General features: G+C 41.2%; 1 protein-coding gene across 2 annotated transcripts in view; it reads right to left on the bottom strand.

Annotated features, from left to right (window-relative positions):
* The window catches only part of LOC143296465 (uncharacterized), an 80,322-nt gene that overhangs the window by 50,092 nt on the left and 10,109 nt on the right, over window positions 1-20,121 (bottom strand). Inside the window, exon 1 of one of the 2 annotated variants that reach the window (XM_076608410.1) lies at window positions 5,332-5,477. The exons of the other annotated variant lie outside the window; for it this stretch is intronic. Coding sequence (XP_076464525.1) covers window positions 5,332-5,334 — 3 coding nt within the window. The 5' untranslated portion in view covers window positions 5,335-5,477. Of the gene's footprint in view, window positions 1-5,331; window positions 5,478-20,121 lie in introns of those variants that run through there. 2 annotated transcript variants of the gene reach the window in all.

Below are 20,121 nucleotides of genomic sequence, written 5' to 3'. Positions count from 1 at the left end.
GCTAGCTACAAGGAATGCCCAGGACTATGAGAACTACTTGAAAACCAGAAATAAAGCAAGAAAAGCATGCAGGAAGGCACACAAGAACATGGAAAAGAAATTGGCGTCTGAGACAAAAACAAATCCTAACGGCGTATGAAAATATGCAAAGTCAAAGACATCTTGCAAGAGCAGGTATCCCGGATTTGAAAAAAGAAGATGGTAGCAAAACCAAGACTGACGCTGAGAAGGCCGAACTTCTGAACGAATTTTTCAAGAGTGTCTTCACATCTGAAGTCCAGGTCCGGCTCCTGAGATGCCAGAGTACGACTTCAAAGAGACCAAGGATGGTAGATGGAGTGAGAAAACTGTTGGCTGGTCTACAACCAGGAAAAGCAGCAGGCCCCGACAGACTACCGCCCAGGATCCTCTCTGTAGCAGCTAATGAAGTCGCTGTGCCTCTAGTGCATCTGTTCAGACTAACCCTAGATACTGGAGAACTTCCCTCAGAATGGAAGACGGCGTACGTGAGCCCCATTTTCAAGAAAGGCAGCAGAATGTCCCCCAACAATTACAGACCTGTGATCCTCACTTGCGTCGTCTGCAAGGTCATGGAAAAGTTAGTGAGAAAAGCAGTGATGGGCCACCTCGAAGAAAATGACATTAACACAGCTACTGGAGGTCATGGACTCATGGACAGAAGCAGTCGACGAGGGAGGAAGTGTAGACGTTATTTACACAGACTTCCAAAAAGCATTCGACAGTGTTCCTCATCGTCGACTCATAGTAAAGGTCTCTGCTTGTGGCATCAGGGGTAAACTTCTTCGATGGATCAGCGACTTCCTTGCAAACCGAACGCAATGCATAGTGATCAACAGAGTGATGTCCCAGGAAGGCAACGTAACCAGCGGCATTCCTCCAGGAAGTGTACTGGGCCCATCCTCTTTGTGATTACATAACGATCTACCTGCCAACGTGAAAAGCCAAGTAAGGATGTTCGCCGATGACATGAAGATGTTTACCAGAGTGGATGTTCCGAACAATCATGAAACAATGCAGAACGACTTGGACGAGCTGATGCAATGGTCCGACAAATGGCAACTAAAGTTCCATCCAGAGAAGTGCTGCATCCTGAAACTAGGCCACGAAAGAGAAACGGAGTACTTAATGAACAGTAAAGACAAAGACGGCAACTCAGAGTAAAACTGAAAAAAACACAGGCAGAGAGGGATCTTGGGGTGACCATCGAAAAGGCGCTCTCTTTCAAGCAACACGTGACACAGGCAACATCAAAGGCAAACCGCGTTGTTGGAGTCATCCGAAGGTCCTTCGACTACCTAACACCAACAACTTTCGTCCAACTGTTCAAGGGATTAGTCAGACCACTCCTGGAGTACGGTCACTGTGTGTGGAAGCCAGATGAGAAGAATCAGAAAGGTCTCTGCTCTGAAGTGGAAAATGTCCAGAGGGCGACCAAAATGTTGGACCCTCTGAAGGACCTCCCGTACCCCGAAAGACTACGCCTGCTGAAGCTTCCATGTCTGAAACACAGGAGAAAGCGGGGAGACGTAACTGAAGTCTACAAGTACCTACATGGCTTCTACAAAGTGTCACGCCCTGACTTCCACGTCACCACGAACGAGCTGAGATCCACCAGAGGCAACTCCCTGAAAGTTCAGAAACCAAGGCATCGTCTCAACGTGCGGGGCAACTACTTTGCAAACAGAGTTGTGAAGCTCTGGAACAGCCTCCCAGATGTGGTAACAGTGCCATCGGTAGACACCTTGAAGAGAAAACTGGACAAGCACTGGGCAGCACCACCTTCAATGTACGACCCAGAATGCCCAGCCTAAATTGTTATAATAAGTGATCTGATTGGCACCATCCTCAAACCACCCAGGCCAATCAGTTTCAGTTTGGAGAACCTGAACATGGTCCTATGAAAAAGGACCTGAATCTTGTAACGTCAAAGTCAAAGTTCTATTGCCCTGACTGCCCCAGCAAACCAGCACTGTGTCTTGAAGACTGTTTCCGCAAGTACCACACACACAGCGTTTTTTGTTTTTTTTTACTGGTGATAGATGCTGGGTGAGTACACCCTTTTCGTTGTTTGTGTGGACTGTGTTGAAGTCTTATGGACCTAAACACTGTTGTTAAGCCTTGACAGTGTGTGAGGTTGTTCACAGCAGTCACAAAAAAGACTGGTTCATAACATGGTTGATGTTGTAGCACCTACATGATGAAATGACAGTCACATTTTTTTTTTTTATTATTGCATTTTATGGAATTTTTTTCTATCAGATTGACTCATTATTTGAACCTTTGAGTGTTAAAAACAAAATCATGGTTCATTTTCCTTTCATTTGATATATACTTTTAATAGTTTTATGCACTTATCTTCAGTACTTTTAGACCTTTCATTTGATATATACTTCTATGCACTTATCTTCAGTACTGTTAAAAATATAAACAAATAAAAATCATTGACATGTTTTTCTTGTTTTTTTGAAAATTTTCTCAGCATAGGCTATAGCAAAATGTACCAGCAGTGAAGGGGTTAAAATGCTGTCAGCTGTGGCATGTGACTGAAATTATATTTTGACAAGTACACTGTCTACGCTGTAAATCGTTCAAGAAAAGTGGAAACTACCTCCACTTAAACATCAGCATATACAATCTATCAGCTTTTTTTTTTCACAAGGAGTTTAAAATATATAATACTGGGAACTTTATGCTTCAAAAAAAAATTCAAAAGCTATCTGGGTTTTTTTTGGTTTTTTTCATCCTTTCTCAATCATATGAAACTAGGGTTGCATCCAACTTCTGATCTCCACTGAACTTCTCATTACTGCAAGTGACAAATGGTTTATGATTTAATAAACCTACGTAAACAGAGGCCTGGATGCATCAGTCCAGTACATTTCAAATTTTATTCAATGTGTAGAGAACATGGAACTGACTGGCATGTGTTGTCTAACAGACTGATTTTATTTTCATTTTAATTTGCAAAACTTCAGTATAGATTACAGAAGCACTATACAGAACAGTACACTGCAGGTAATTTCTTTTATACTGAAAACAACAATAAACTGACTGGCAGAAGGAAAATGAGACAAACTACAGACTTTTATTTTCTTAAACTAGAATATTACACGTTTGATCTTTTTAAAAGAAAACTGGAATGTGTGTGTGTGTGTGTGTGTGTGTGTGTGTGTGTGTGTGTGTGTGTGTGTGTGTGATGTAGCCAGTCTGAGTTACAAAGAAAAACAAACAAACAAACAAACAAAAAAAAAACAATTTAGGATTTTACTGCAAAGCACTCACACTGATTCAACTCACTGGCCAGTGTTCATGATAGATAAGTTAGGCTGTAAATAATAGAGAACCTTTAGTGTGACAAGACACTGTTCTAAAAGTATTGAGAATTTTATGAAAATGTGACTGGTATATAGTGAAGTGTGACTGCGAGTATTCAGAGTAATGATGAACTGTCTGTCTGCATATGCATGAGCACATTCATTACTGGGGGATAGTGGATAGGTTTTCATCGGTGTGAATGCAACGGTGTGTGCAAATCAATATGTATGTGTGCCTGTATGCTGAAGTGTGCTCTGTGTGTGTGTATGTGTGTGTGTGTGTGTGTGTGTACACGCGCGCATGTGAAATTTCCATATGTATGAATAAAGATGCATTGTATTGTAATTTTAATGTTTTGGGATTTTTTAAAAATTTTGTGTGTGTGTGTGTGTGTGTGTGTGATAAAACAACAAACCAAAAAAGCCAACACACACACACACAATTTGAATTGTATAATAAACTTGTAAACTGTTTTTTGGAACGATCTGATCGTTAATGATTGATTATTCAAACCTGTGCTCATTAAATCTTACCAATATTGATTACTTAAATTCACAATCTTCTTACTGATGGGCTCAAATACCACCAACATCAGCTCACTTTGGATGTATGTAGAGTGGGAAAGGGAGAGTGTGAGTGGGAGGAGTGGGGTGGGGGGAGGGGGTTTTGAGAAAGTGGCCATGAATGTTTTTAATAACTTCTAATATTTTTCTTTCATGTAAAGCACCCTGAGCTCTTAGAGAGAAAGGGCGCTATATAAATGTACATTACTATTATTATTATAAATAAATATTTCAGTACTTTTTTTCTCTAGACATTGGATAAACTGATGGTAAACTGCCTAAACTGATATCTAACAACATTTACATGTTTTAGTCCAACTCAGAACCACCTCTGTAGTTTGCCAATCGTTTGCCAGGAAATGTGCATATGTTTCCCTAATATTCTGCCCTGATTTGCTTCAGAATTCAGTCTATCTCAGTTTTACATTAAAATGGTATTGGTAGGAGTACAACTGAAACCAAACTCCATTTATTTGTCACTCCTGGCATGTTTTATGCTGGTTACTTCAAGTTCAAACGATGGGTTGAGCAATTACTTGGAACTGAAGCAACAATAACCCAAGAAGGTATACTATATGTCATATGAGGGAGAGAGGAGAGAGAGAGAGAGAGAGAGAGTGTGTGTGTGTGTGTGTGTGTGTAAGAGAGTGAGTTTGTGTGTATGTGCAGTCATGACATGGGTGATGAAACAGGAGTGGACTTGAGATAAAATGAGCGAGACAGGGGGGTGGAGGACAGAGTGAAAAGGGATGAGTATTCACCCCACCCTCTAGTTAAAGCCCTTGCTTATAACACCAGGACAGAGTGAAAAGGGATAAGAGTATTCACCCCACCCTCTAGTTAAAGCCCTTGCTTATAACACCAATCTCAGAATCTAAATCAGTGATTTAAAAATTAATAACTGAAAAAGAGCAATGTACATTTTATGAAAACAGTTAAATTTTCGGTGTCTCAGAGCAGCCTAAAAATTAAACCATCCTTACTTCGAGGTCAGAATACATGCAAGGTTTTACAGCGTGACCTAACAATCCAAAACCCTAACGTGTATATTATTGATTACGCGGAATCACAAAGAAAGCAAGCCCTATGAAAGGTGTGTCCGCCGATGCCAAATGCTGGAAGGTTTGCGCGCCTTGTTAGGATCAGCTGCGATGTGCCATGGCGTCGAACAATTTGATCGTTTTGCCGGCTGTCTGAATATCTTACACAGCCTTCATAATCAAGGGAAACGTACACTGGAAACACTTTTTGATTTATTGAACATTAAATTTCTGACTAAGCTTACGTAAATCAAGAAGGGTACCACAGTGACGAAGCAGTGAGAGAAAAGACAATGTTACACGTTGAGTCAATCTCCTCGCAGTGGCTGTGTGGGACGGTCAGAGACATCCCCGGGAGACCGAACATTCAACTGACTAAAATACGTACTTACCATGGTAAGATTTCTTTCTCCAATTATTCCAGCAATGTAACAGATCAATCTCAAGTTTTCATGACATGTGATCGAGCCTTTTCAATGAATAATTTCACCAACAACTCCTGCGAATGCCTGCTGTATTCTGCTGCGAAACAACAACTTGTCCTGTACATGCTGATTCCTCATTGGCTGAAGGTCACGTGGTAAGTGAATAGAGTCTCTGGCATGCGCGTTAGTGTTGTGACCTTCTGCGTTTTACGTGCGGACGTACCTGCAGTTTTTGTGTATTTGTGAGTGTATTTTGCCATAACTAAGTTATACCGTTTGTTACATTGAAAGATGTCATAGCACACTATGCTGTTAATCCATAAAATAATGTATGTTACGTGAAATATTTCAAATTAGCTGCATCAAAATTCAAAGTGTGTAGATTTTACGATCATCCGGGCTTCAGTATGATTTACCACCAGGTGGTGCTGCGGGATTGTTTCTTACACGTTTGTAACACAAAAAGTACACACTTCGGAGTGACCTGAGAGAGACCCTGTATGCAAAGGATACTGTTCAGGGGGGTGGCGGGGGAGCTTGAATATTGAGACCTTCGTTTGACCGGTTTGATGACAGACAGTACACACGATTTGTGCATCACGACCGTGTGAAATTTAACAATACTCACTCCCGTATAATTGTACAAAGAATTGGACAAGTATTTTGTAAAGGCATAAGTATAGTTATAACAACAGTTATAAATAACACTGGTCTCACGTTGCATGCACACGGTTCCGAGTAACATTTCGACTTCCGATTTTCAGCCAGAACTCGCAACATCGATGGAAACCACCCCCACATGTAACAAACTGCCACAAATAATTATTCTGATATAAACATCTCTGTGAATGAACCAAACTCTAAAATTTGCCACAGCTGATCATATAATCCCACCTCAACGCTAACCCACACCCATGTTTCACGATTTTACTCTTTTCCAGAAAAAATATAAAGTAGTCCTTCTTCTGTTGTGTAGCCACAATCAACTCATTGATTATTTTGCTACATTTTGGGGGGTTTCCGCAGACCGGTTGCTTGGAGAAAAAAAAAAAAATTTTTACTCCAATCACATTCACACTCTCCCTCCTGTCCACTAACTGGATCAGAGGGGGCGAGAAGTGACAGGCAGGCATCCTACTGATGGCCCCTGGCACCCCCCCCGCTGCAGCGCCCTCCCTCCCTCCAGCTCTCCCCCTACCCACTACTTACCTAAACATTCACTCTCACATTCATACCCGACAATTGCTGTAATTTATCCTGTGGTTTTGCCTACTCTTGGAGTTTCGCAGCAGTGAGACTGTCAAGAGTGGCGACCTTGAGGTGAGAGGTGACTCTGCTTTTGAAGCTAGTGGGGGAGTCTGCCTCAACAGTGTTTGCTGGGAGTTCATTCCACTCACGAATGGCACATGGAAAGAAAGAAAAGAGCCGATACTGCTGTTTATGATTCACAAGCCGTTGGAATTGTTGGTCATGTGATCTTCTGTCTCTCATAACTGGTTTTTGGAGGACACTTTTGTTGACTTGCACCAGGTCATTGTGTATTTCATACAACATTGTGACCCTTGCTGCTTGACGTCGTTTCAGGAGAGGTGGCGACTTGAGCTTTTCAAGCATGTCTGTTACACTTGCACGCCGGTGGTAGCGGTTGAGGACGAATCGAGCTGCTCTTCTTTGGATGTTCTCTAATTTCTTTATGCATTCTGTCTTGTGTGGGTCCCAAACTGAGCTGGAGTATTCTAACAATGGTCTTACGAAGGATAGATATGCTTTTTCTCTCAGCTCGTTGGAGGCAACTTTCAGGTTTCGTCTCAAGAATCCTAGGACTTTGCTTGCTTTCTTTGTAATGTTGTTGATGTGTTCCTCCCACTCCAGATCTTTCTTCAGGGTGACTCCCAAGTGCGGCGTTGATTGTACTATTGATAGCTCGTGTCCGTGCATTTGGTACTTGTCGCTGATTGTACTTTTGCAGCGAGTGATTCTGAGCGTAGCACATTTGCCCGGGTTGAAGGCCATCTCCCATTTCCGTTCCCAGATTTGGAGACGTTCAAGATCCTCTTGCAGGTGCGCATGATCTTCCATTGATGATATTGTGCGGTAGATGGCAGTGTCGTCTGCGAACATTCTTGTCTTTGAGGTCAGGTTCTTGGGGAGGTCGTTGATGAAAACCAGGAAGAGGCATGGTCCAAGGACCGATCCCTGTGGAACGCCTGATTTGACGTCAATGAAGTTTGACTGGGCCCCCTCGACTACAACTGCCTGGCATCTGTTGGCAAGGAAGTCAGAGATCCATTTGTTGATCTTGCCTCTTACACCGTAGTTATGCAGTTTGTGCAGCAGTAGTGAGTGATTCACCTTGTCGAATGCCTTCGCAAAGTCTAGCACAAGGACGTCTGTTCTTCGCCCTGATGCCATGCTTGAGGTGAGCTCTTCCACTAACTCGATAAGCTGTGTTTCGCAGGACCTCTGCTGTCTGAAGCCATGTTGCTGGGGACACAGGATTTTACTCTGTTCCAGGTGCTTCATGGTGGCATGTACTATGATGTGCTCCAGCACTTTGCAGGCAATGCAGGTCAGTGAGACTGGGTGGTAATTTGCCGGGTCGTAATGTTCGCCTTTTTTGTAGACAGGCGTCACCAGGGCTTTTTTCCAATCTGCGGGGACGCAACCAGTGTCCAGGGAGGATCTGCAGATGGTGGTGAGGATGGGGGCAATCTCACAGGACAGCTCTTTCAAGAGCCTGGCGCTGATGTTGTCAGGTCCACTCGCTTTTGCTGGGTCTAGTTTCATCAGCAATCGCCTAACACCCTCTTCCGTGATGTCTGCAGAGTTCAGCACTGGGTAGTCTCCCTCAGCCATCTCGCATTTCTCTTGGAATTCTTCCCGCGAGCAGGTTTTTCCCTCGCTGAATGCGGACTGGAACTGGTTGTTAAGTACGTCTGCTTTTTCTCTGGGCTCCATTTTCAGTTGTCCGTTCACTTTCAGAGGGGCTACACCGACGTTGGCAGCTTTCTGGTTCTTAATATAGCTCCAGAATCGCTTGTACTTTGGTGCATGTTCTGTGGGCTCCTCTGTCAGAGTGGCATTGACGTAGTCCCAGTAAGCTCGGCGCAGATGTCGTTGGGCTTCGCGCCTTCTTGCTTTAGCCTCAGCTTTGAGATCTTCGCCTCCTCCCTTTTTCCACTTTTTGTAGGCTCGGTTGCGGCGGTTGATTAGACGGCGGAGCTTAGGAGTGATCCAAGGTTGGCTGTAGTTGGGTCTGGATTTCTTGGAGGGTATGTGGGTCTGGACTGCTTCGAGTAGCTCTGTTTTAAAGTGAGTCCACAGGCTCTCAGAGCTCGCAGTGTTCTTCATTCCATCAACTTCTTCCCTTATTTTCTCTACAGCTTCCTTCATGCTGTTCCAGTCTGCCTTGTTGTACAGGGTGATCGTTCTCTCCACTGTTTTCTTCTGCGGAGGGGAATATTCAGCTCTGCGTAGACTACTTCATGGTCTGACAAGGGTGGCATGGTTTCGACTTGCGAGATGAGTTGAGGAGTGTTAGTCATGATGATGTCCAGTGTGTTCTCCCCTCTTGTGGGGGCTGTCACCATTTGCTCCAGTCCATTTTCATCAATGATTCTGAGGAGTTGGTTGTGCAGGTCAACATATTTGGTATGGGGCTTTAGAGTCGTTGTTGTCCAGTCCCATCCTGGGAAGTTGAGATCCCCTCCGATTAGAAGCATCGCGTTGGGAATGCTGGAAGCTCTCTGAACTGAAGCTTCAAATTCCTGTAGACTGGCCTGGCCTTGTGGGAGACGTCGGGTCTGTAATATGCACGGATATACAGAGTGCGTCGACCTTTCAGTCTTAGTTTCGCCCATACTACTTCGCAGTTTGTCTCCAGCTCTTTCACTCGGGTGCTATTGTAGCAGTCTTTGACAAGGATCATGACACCTCCTCCATCCCTATTCCTATCGTTCCGATGCACTTTGTACCCGTGTCTACTTGGCAGGAATTCGGAGTTCTTTATTTCTTCGGATAGGTGGGTCTCAGTTCCAATAACAATGTCTGGTTTGGTGCTGTCTAACAGATACCCAAATTCTGCCTTCTTGCCTGTTACTGATTGGAAGTTAATGTTGAGCACTCTTAAAGTCTTAACTCCCGAGAGCAAGGTTTCGGTTGCGCTCCTTTTCTCTGCATTCAAATTTTGTATTACGTGTAGCTGACACATTTTGTACTTTCCAAAGTCAATTCCGGTCTAGATTGGAAGCTGCTAGGCAAATCTCGCTCTCTGCCATAAATGAAGCCAAACCGTAGCTTTATTAGGCTTTTATTTTGAATAAACCTTCACCGACGTCACAGTGTCAGTCTGGTGAGAAACTGGCTTGATTCAAATCGCCCGCCATTTATAGTCCGGTTCAGGCTTTAAGGTTGTCACAGCAATATTCAAAATTCAAAATGGGTACTAGATCTGATCCAGGTAACTACCGATGAGTTAGCCTCACATGTGTGGCATGTAAAGTACTAGAATCACTAGTCAGAGATGTTTTAGTTAATTTTATGATTACAAATAATTATATTCACCATGTCCGCATGGATTCAGGAAACAGAGGTCATGTATTACTCAACTGTTAGAGGTTATGGAAGACTTAACTCAGTTAATAGAAGAGAAGTAATCTGTAGATATTATATTTTTAGACTTTAAAAAAGCTTTCGACTCTGTACCACATTATAGGTTATTATCTAAGTTGGAGGCTTATGGGATAAATGGCAATATCATGAAATGGATAAAGGCTTTCTTGGTAGGGAGAAGTCAGAAGGTAAGGGTTGGAAATAGTTTTTCACCAGATGTGCAAGTATTGAGCACAGATGTGCAAGTATCAAGGTAGTATTTTAGGGCCAACTTTATTCACCATATTTATAAATGACCTCCCAGACTATGTAGATGCTGCAAAATATTTGCCGATGATACTAACATTTATGATAAAACCCAATTGCAAAATGACCTAAACAACCAACAAAATTGGTCAAACAAGTGGAATCTATATTTTAATCAAAAAAAGAATTATATAATGAAAATTGATGGCACAAATTCTAATGTTATTTCAGAATGCAATGAAAAAAAGACCTGGGAGTAATATTTGATGAAAATTTTCTTTTGATGGCCACATTCAGGCTGTGATAAATAAAGCTAATAAAGAATTGGGTATTATTAAGAGAACATTTACATTTATGGATAAGGACATTTTTGTCAACCTCTATAAAACAATTGTTCGACCAATTTTGGAATATGGTAATATAATTTGGTATCCCAGACTAATAAGACAGTCTAAAGCAGTTGAACAGGTGCAAAAGAGAGCAACTAAAATGATACCAGAGTTAAGAGATTTGGACTACCAAAACTGTTCGAGACAACTAAACTTGCATTCACAAAAATACAGAAGATATCGAGGAAACATGATACAAGTATTCAAGATAATTAATAAAATGGTTGACACTGACCCCTGCACCTTCTTTTCTACTAACAAACTCCATGTTACCAGAAGTTCAAATACTAACCTTTTCACAAAATTAGAACAAATATTCGTAAGTTTTCTTTTAGCTTTAGAGCAGTTAAAGGATGGAATGCACTGAATAATTCAACAAAAACAGCTAAAACTATTGACCAGTTCAAGAATCTCCTAGACAATGACTCTAAATCATTAATAAAACCATGCGATTTTGATGAATGAACATTTTAAAAATTTCATACGCATGTACGCAACCCTAAACTATTTCTATATTAAGAAGGGGCGCTGAAAAGCCAAAAAGGCTTTAAAAAAAAAAAAAAAAAAAAAAAAAAAAAAAGTCCCAAATTCTGTACCTGTAGTAGTAGTAGTGTAGGGACTGGCATTTGACTGCCTAGGCCTCGCGGCCTTTTTTATGTCCCCTTCAATATCGGTCTTTTATTTGTGGGACATATATGTTTTCTTTTACATGTTCTGTAAATCACTCATCAAAGTCAGTAAATTTTTCTTTTAAATTGATGTTCATGTCAAGGAGATTTTTGAACACATAAAGTTAAGGGATAAGAAGTTGGAGATGGTGGCAATATCTTCAGATTTTGGGTAAAGTCCTATTTTAGCATCCTAAATTCAGGAACCTATTTTATCAGCAATGTTTGTGCATGTGTGAAATAATATTACCATTAGTAGATGTAACCCATTTTCAGTGGATTTCGACGCTTATTTTGTATGTAAGTAAACCGTACTGAAGCAAATGACAAGGGGATATATAAAAAAATAAAAAAATAAAAGTGGGGTGGGGGGTGGGGGAGTTCTGAATAGGGAGAGTGGGAGGATGTGTTTGTGTGTGTCTTTAATATGATACTCAATATACATATATGCCTCTGTGCCATGAAACCAACAATCTGGGTTTTGATTACGATGAACATGTGACCCATTGCTGATTATTGACTCACAAGAACCAATCATAAATTGTTTACTTTTAAGGTTAAGAAATGTATGCTTTAAAACTAAGAAATCTCAGTATATGACCAGATTTCATTCTGTGTGTGCAATAATTGTATTGAGTATTAAAGAGTCTAACAGTGACAATATTATGTTAGATAGTTCTGTAAATGCCACTATACTATATAGTGTTGAGAATTATTAGGCAACAATTTAAGACTAATTTTACTGATCCTGATAGTGAACTGAAGCATCTTTTATGAGCTTAAAATATATTGTATCTGACCTATAGGTAATGAGTTTGAGTCTCAGTTAATGATCTGATATGTCGGCCTTGTAATTACCAAGTTACTGAAGCTGAGGTATCCTTGGTTTCGTATTCTAGGACAGTAACTCATAAGATGTCCCTCGATAACCAAATATTATCAAACAATCAGAACATTAATCGAATGAAAGCACTTAACATAATAACTAACAAGAGACACTCAAGACTGGACGTTCACTGTCCATCGATTTAGGAATCTTGCAGGTGTCAAGATGACACATCCTAATCACATAGTTATCGCTTGGAGACTGAGCAGTCTGTAGCAGAACCTTGCTGGGTTGGTTGTCGGCATCGTGTTGACCTTGTTGGTCTTTAGCATTCTCCTGGATGATTTCCTCCCATCTGTCTGCAGGCAGCATGAGGTTCATGAGGAATGAGGTTCACCTCTAACTTGGATGACTGGCTGGTTTCCACGTTTTGATTTTATGGTCTGTCACCCACACAGGTTGTCTGTGGTGTAGAGGTGGAGGTTGATCCCCAGCATGTTTGTTGTAATGTTTGGTTATGTTGTCGCATCTCAAAGCTAGTGCCTCTTGATGAGATCTTCGTGCAGGTTCAGTTAAATAATATAGATGGCAGTGCTGTTCAGTTTTCTTTTCATCTCGGCTGGAGAGGACAGGCTGTGAAACAGGTGTTGCTCTCAAGCATAGAAGTGCTAGTTCTATGTCATGTCCATTTTGTTTACATTTCTTAATGGTGTTTTTGACAGTTTGTATCTGTTTCTTAACAAATCCATTTGATTTGGGATATTGTGGTGATGATGAGACATGCTGGATTTCCCACAATGTAATGAAGACCTGGTCAGGTTTGCCAGTGAACTGCGGCCTGTTGTCACTATGTCCGGTTTTCCAAAGAAGGCCAGTGTCCCCCTTTGTTTCAGAGGATACAGTTCAGCAGTTTACTCCCTTAACCTGGATAGTAGCCTGTGATTAGCAAGTTGTTGACACCATTTATTTTGAAGAGATCTGTGTCAAGCTTCTTCCATGGAGCATTGGGTATCTCATGTGGTGTCACTGGTTCACTTTGATTTCTGGTCTTGTTTCTTGGTAAACTTGGCAGGTTTGGATCGTAGATCTATGTCCTTGGTGATGTTTTGCCAAAATGCTGACTCTCTTGAAAGGAGCCTTGTCTTTTCTATTCAATGATAGGCTTTGTTCAGTTGCAACAAGATGTCCCTTTGTAGTAACTGGGGAATAATGACTTGAGGGCCTTTGATATAATTCTATTCTCCAATCCCAATTTAATTATACATACCTAACTGTTATCTCTGAAGGACCAATAATACCCGAGTTCTGTTGGAACTTCACTTATAGTTTCTGGCCATCTTTGAATAAGTTCCTTCAGCATGTATGGGGTAGGTTCTCTGTCTGATTCTTCTTGAAGTTCTTCCTGCTTCATCTTGGTGAAATTTATCACGTCGGCATCATTGAATTCTATTTCCTCTGGTGTTAGTTCAACACCAACCACTTTCTCATCAAGGGGAATGCTTTCTTTGTCACTGGGATCAGGTAGTCATGATAATGTATCCAGTAGGACCATGGTGTTTCTAGGTTTGTATGTCAGTTGGAAATCACAGCCCAGAACTTTGTGAAGCATCCTCTGTAGATGGGGTAGTGCTTTATGCAGTGATCTGTAAATTATCATCACAAGTGGTTTGATAGATCTTTGACTACTGTGAACTGGCATCCATACGGTAGGTATGGAAGCAATTTGTTCCCAACATAATTGCCAGCATTTTTCTGTCAATGTTTGGGTAGTTGCTTTGTGTTTGATCCAATGTTTTTGATGTGAAGGCGGCTGGGTGGTTGTTTTAAAGAAGTGCAGTACTGTAATGTGAAGGCGGCTGGGTGGTTGTTTTAGAGAAGTGCAGTGCCACTTTTTGACTTGCATCGACTTCCAAGGTATTTGGCATCTTTGGGTCATAATTTGCCAGGCAGACTTCACTGGATATATTTTATTTCAGCTCAAAGAAGCAGTAGATATATGGTCCTTGTTAAGACAAATGATGTATCCTTCTTCATGAGATCTGTCTGTGAGTGGCTGTGACTTGTCATTGAAATTGGGAAGGAATGATGCCATTATAAATAATGATATGTCTCATGATCATGAAGCTAGGAAATCTCTGGGGGTCTTCTTTTCTCCATGGCACAGGCATTTGATTGATGACCTTCACTTTCTCTGGGTCAGATTTGATACTTTCCACTGGATACATATTTCCAAAGAAGGATATATATTTGTGATTTTCATATGTTGCATTTTTCAGAGTTGAAGTTAACACCAGACCACATGTTTCTGCTTTATCCATGAGGCCTTTGAGGTTGCTGTCATATTATTCATCTTTTCCATGAACACACACCTCATCATGTATGCCTGCAACTCCTGGCAGGTCTAGTATCTCATCCAATCCAGCCTAGAAGATATCTTGACTTACATTGTGTCCAAAGGGAAGTCCAACAGTAGTGTCAATTAGCGTAGCGTACATTACCAGTGCTGGGAGAATTAAAGAAAGCATGTCAGTGACAGAATGTCAGTTTTTTCAGGAATCTCCAAAATAGAGCAGTTTGCAATTAGACTATAGTATAGGACATTTTGACGCGAGTCTATTTGCGAACGATGCTGCACAATTACCAAGTGCTCTCAAAAGGGTGTGTTTGTGTGTGATGTGAGGTGAATGTGTTTAAACGTGTTTATGTGTATGTGTGCATCAAAACCAACAATACAACAGTCTGGTGTGATGTTCCAATAATATGTTAAATCTAATGAGTTCAAGACCTGCTTCTGTTTTGACTGTCCATATGTACCCAATCCAATCATTCGCAATTAGACTTAACCATTTGCATTTGCCCTCAGACACCGCTGCTATTTCAACCATTGAAAAAACATTTAAAAGTAGACGAAATGGGAGAAAGCCTTTAAAAACAGAGGAGCTACTTAAGTACATTTTTTGTTTGTACAACCTTTTATCTGTACAATACACATGTTGAGGTGGTCGCCTTGACTGGATCGATCACAATTAGGCATACCTACCCTACGTCCTGCCCATTGCATGCTGTCAGGCTTACATTATGCACTTTCTGTAGCACATGCATGTACTTGTCTCCATACATCTGTCAAACTGAACTAGAGCAGATTTCTGGATAGTGTGCTATATAAGTATCCATTATTATTATTATTATTATGATTCCAAAGACGTGGAACAAGCTCCCTGATAACCTCCGTCATTCTGATTCCCTCGTATCTTTTAAATCTCGTCTCAAAACGCACCTTTTCCCTCAGCAATAAGTTCAATTGTGGCAGGTCCACTTCCTTTGCGTTAGCTGTGCTTGACTATGTGTGTATACATATGTATGTGTATGTAACTACATGCATGTATATGAATGTGTATTGTGTGTGCGTGTGCGTTTGTTTATGTAAGTTTGTGCCTGCCTATGTGTGCGTATGTGTTAGGGTAGCTGTTAGATACACATGTATGTTAAAATGTATGTATGCAGCGTGTGTGTGTGTGTGAGTGTGTGTGCGTGTGTGTGTGTGTATGTGTGTGTAGTCACATTTTGGTGTGTGTATGTAACATAGATATGATGTTTCATGTTAACAAAAGCGTTTTTGTAAAGCACCTAGAGCAGATTTCTGGATAGTGTGCTATATAAGTATCCATTATTATTATTATTATTATTATTAAACTGTTACTGTGTTTCCTGCTGCACCTGTGTCAATTTTCAGTCTCATCCAATGTTTGCTTTCCTTTTGTGGTTATTTGATGTATAGATTTGTGACAGCTTCTTTTCATGCTGTTTAGCTCCGTATTTAAATGCAGTCAAATTGCTCATCACTATCACTGTATCAGTGGTATTTTCTGTTGTCTATGTCACTTTTCAATTTCATCTGCTTGTCTTCTTGATCTCTGGTGCTGATGTTTGGGTCATCTTTGTTCTGCTGGTCCTGGTGATAGAATTTACTGCAGCACCTAAATAGTTTTCCAATGATTCATTCTTCTTTCGGCAGACTGCATTTGTTGCTTTACCGTTTACACTGGACATTTGCATAGTGCATGTTTCAATCCACAATTTCTGTATTTGTTTTTGATTTACTGTACATCAACATTGACCTGTGGTAATGCTGTTGCTTTCAGCTTGCTCTTTCCTTCTATTAGGGTTTCAAATCTGCAACCCTCAGCTGGAGTTCCTTCGTGAGTTTATAAATCCTTATTCTTTGCTCAGTTCCATTTGGAAGGTTTCAATCAGCATCAATGCTATGATCAGCTCTATTCTTTCCTCCAACTCTTTCTGTTTGAATAGGCACTTGAGTGCTGTAGTCCTAGCTCTTGTGCAGAAGTCATCCAATGTTTCTTTTTCTGACTGTCATGTGCATTAACTGGAGTCACTGCACTCTGAAAGTCAAATTATTCGTAGACTTTGTGATTCTAAGTAAGTCCACAACTTGTCTGGATCTTTTCGTCTTCTTTTTTCTGCCTCAGACTGCCCAGAGGCTTGTAATCTTTTGATGCTTCAGCACCAGATCCTCTCAAAATATTGAGACTTTTCTTTTCTGGCTTTGTAATGTTTTCATCTTCCAAAAAGTAATGGATTGGATGTTTGAAGATCCTAAAACTCCAGCTAGGTTTTTTTTAAATCTTGGCCAAAATGGTTCTTTACACAGATATTTTTTATGGTGTTTTAACCGCTGCCACCGTTTACTCAGTTTGAGTCTCAGTTGATGATCCAGTATGTTGGCCTTGCTGTTGTTAGCCTTGGTTTCATATTCAAGGGAAGTAACTCACAACACATGAATATCAGAGCTTCTAGTAACACCTTTGTGGTGAGTTGAGTTTGGCAGCTTTCAACAGATTCCCTCCTCCATACATTACATGCCTCTGTGCAGGTGGTGGTGTGCCAGAATGTGCATTCCAGTATGCACGCCAGCAGATATATATATATACATGTACATCTATGTACATCTATGTTACTAAGTGTGTGCAGATGTGGATGTGTGTGTAGATGCATGGATAAATGTGTATGTTTCCACTTTTTCTTCTCTCTCTAGTCTCTCTCTCCACTTTTTCTTTTCTCTCTATCTCTCTGTCTCTCTCTGTATAGATCTATTTATAATGGTTCTGTGTGTGGGGGCGTGTGTGTGTGTTCGTTCGTTCTTTAGTTTAATGTCTTTTCACTGTAAGTGATATTAGACGAGGGTAGGAAAAAAATCGAGGGGTGGGGGGGGGGGATTACTGTGTACGCATGTGAGTAAGTGAAAGTGTGTGTGTGTGTGTGCTACATATAGAAAATGATTGATTTAAGTTTTGTTAAAAAAAAAAAATTTTAAACAAAAAAAACCCATAACAATATAACACATTTCTAATGAAAAACTAACAACTATAACAGCAAACCAACTGGACTATTTAACAAGGTTGAAAAAGTCATACATCAGCAATGGGCTGCTGAAGATCGTCAACGCTGAAGATGATTTCAGTTCAGGGATTTGAGACTTGCATATCACAAGTTGGTATATATATGGTCGGCTGTTACGTGAGCACCACAGATGCAAGAAACATTACTGACATATTTTGTCCTAAAACTATTCATTTTCCATCTGCAGATCAGAATGATTTGCCTCTTATGAAAATCATTATGGTAATGTTTTCCCATGAAACCATACATTTTCTGTATGTTCATATGTAACATCGGTGTGTTTTTCCTCAAACTGAAATTTTGACCATTGGATTTTTTCCACCATGGTGTAACATTCCTGTAGTGAAAGCGAAATATTTAAATCTAACTCCTTCGTGGAGCTTCTAGCTCCTTTTTTTTAGCCAAAATGTCAACTTTTTCATTATAGTAAAAACCGCAATGAGAAGGAATCCAGCAAAAGGTTATGTGAGAGCCTCTTAGTAAGAGTTTGTGAATCAAATGGTTAATTTCAATAATGAGTTCATACCTAACCTGTTTCTTTTATAAGTTCAATAGCTTGAAGAACTGATTTAGAATCAACACAAAATAGAATCTGAAATTTAGTTTTCGGAAAGGATATCATGAAATTTAACGCCATTAGAATTGCTATGAGTTCAGCTGTGAAGATGGACTTATTCTCTCCCAGTTGAAATGAGTTTTGAAAGTTAAGGTCTGGAATAACGAAAGCAGCACCAGCTCTATCATTTACAACAGAGCCGTCTGTAAATATCTTTAGATGATTAAGGTATTTCTCTTCCAAGTGGATTCGTACATGCGATGTAAGTAAATTTATGTTGTCATCTTTGGTCAGATCAGTGTGATCGATATCAAATTGCGCTCTTTGAAGTTCCCATACAGGTGTAGGTGATACTACAGACCTTTTAGCAAAATGTGGGGTTTTATTCACGCAGGAATTTGTTAAAATACTTGACGTGTATGTTCCCAGTGTAGTGTGAGAGGATATAGATCTAGCGCGCGCGCGCGCTTGTGTGTGTGTGTGTGTGTGTGTTTCTCTATGTGTCCCTTTCTCCTAAATGGAACTTAGTTAATGGACCTCTGTCAGGCTGTGTGTGTGCGTGCTCTGTTGTTCCCGTGGTTGACCTCACTCTCAAGTCTCTTCCTCTGTCTCCATAATGGATCTCTCTCACTCTTGTGTTGTGTGGGTTCACTCTCCCTGCCCCCCAACCCCCACCCTTCCTGAACTCTACCCCCATTCCAGAACTCTTCTCACCCCCCACCCCTTATATCCCAAAATATCTGTGTTTGTAAATATGAATGTGTTTGTATGAGTGTATGTGTATGAATGCTTGTGTTACTGCTGTTACTTCTACAACATATGATACATGTAATAGATTGCGGTACTTGCACCACAAACCACAGCAGACTTAAAAAAAGGAAGTCATGGTACCAGCTGTCAGCCCAGTCAGTGTGTATGTTTCCATTCAAACTTCATAAAAGCTGAGAATTCAACTCGCATCAGCATGTGTGTGTGTGTGTGTATGTGTGTGTGTGTGAACAAATTATCAGTGCCTGAATATACCTAAATTCCCAATCCTGAAAACCATGTAATGCACTTTAAAAAAAAAAAAAAACACACACAAAAAAACAACAAAACAAAACAGTGTGTGTTCATATTTGATGTAATTTGTCCACATGCCACCATCCTCACTTACTGCCTCCCCAGCTCCACCCCTACATTCAGCCTGTTCTGACTTCCCTTCACCCCTACATACAGCCTGTTCTGACATCCCTTCACCCCTACATACAGCCTGTTCTGACATCCCCTCACCCCTACATACAGCCTGTTCTGACATCCCTTCACCCCTACATACAGCCTGTTCTGACTTCCCCTCACCCCTACATACAGCCTGTTCTGACATCCCTTCACCCCTACATACAGCCTGTTCTGACTTCCCCTCACCCCTACATACAGCCTGTTCTGACATCCCCTCACCCCTACATACAGCCTGTTCTGACTTCCCCTCACCCCTACATACAGCCTGTTCTGACATCCCTTCACCCCTACATACAGCCTGTTCTGACTTCCCCTCACCCCTACATACAGCCTGTTCTGACTTCCCCTCACCCCTACATACAGCCTGTTCTGACATCCCTTCACCCCTACATACAGCCTGTTCTGACATCCCCTCACCCCTACATACAGCCTGTTCTGACATCCCTTCACCCCTACATACAGCCTGTTCTGACTTCCCCTCACCCCTACATACAGCCTGTTCTGACATCCCTTCACCCCTACATACAGCCTGTTCTGACTTCCCCTCACCCCTACATACAGCCTGTTCTGACTTCCCCTCACCCCTACATACAGCCTGTTCTGACTTCCCTTCACCCCTACATACAGCCTGTTCTGACTTCCCTTCACCCCTACATACAGCCTGTTCTGACTTCCCCTCACCCCTACATACAGCCTGTTCTGACATCCCCTCACCCCTACATACAGCCTGTTCTGACTTCCCCTCACCCCTACATACAGCCTGTTCTGACTTCCCCTCACCCCTACATACAGCCTGTTCTGACTTCCCCTCACCCCTACATGCAG

This window comes from Babylonia areolata, chromosome 21, assembly GCF_041734735.1.
Source record: "Babylonia areolata isolate BAREFJ2019XMU chromosome 21, ASM4173473v1, whole genome shotgun sequence".
Lineage (NCBI taxonomy): Eukaryota > Metazoa > Mollusca > Gastropoda > Neogastropoda > Buccinidae > Babylonia > Babylonia areolata.
This window is presented reverse-complemented; position numbering and strand designations above follow the sequence as displayed.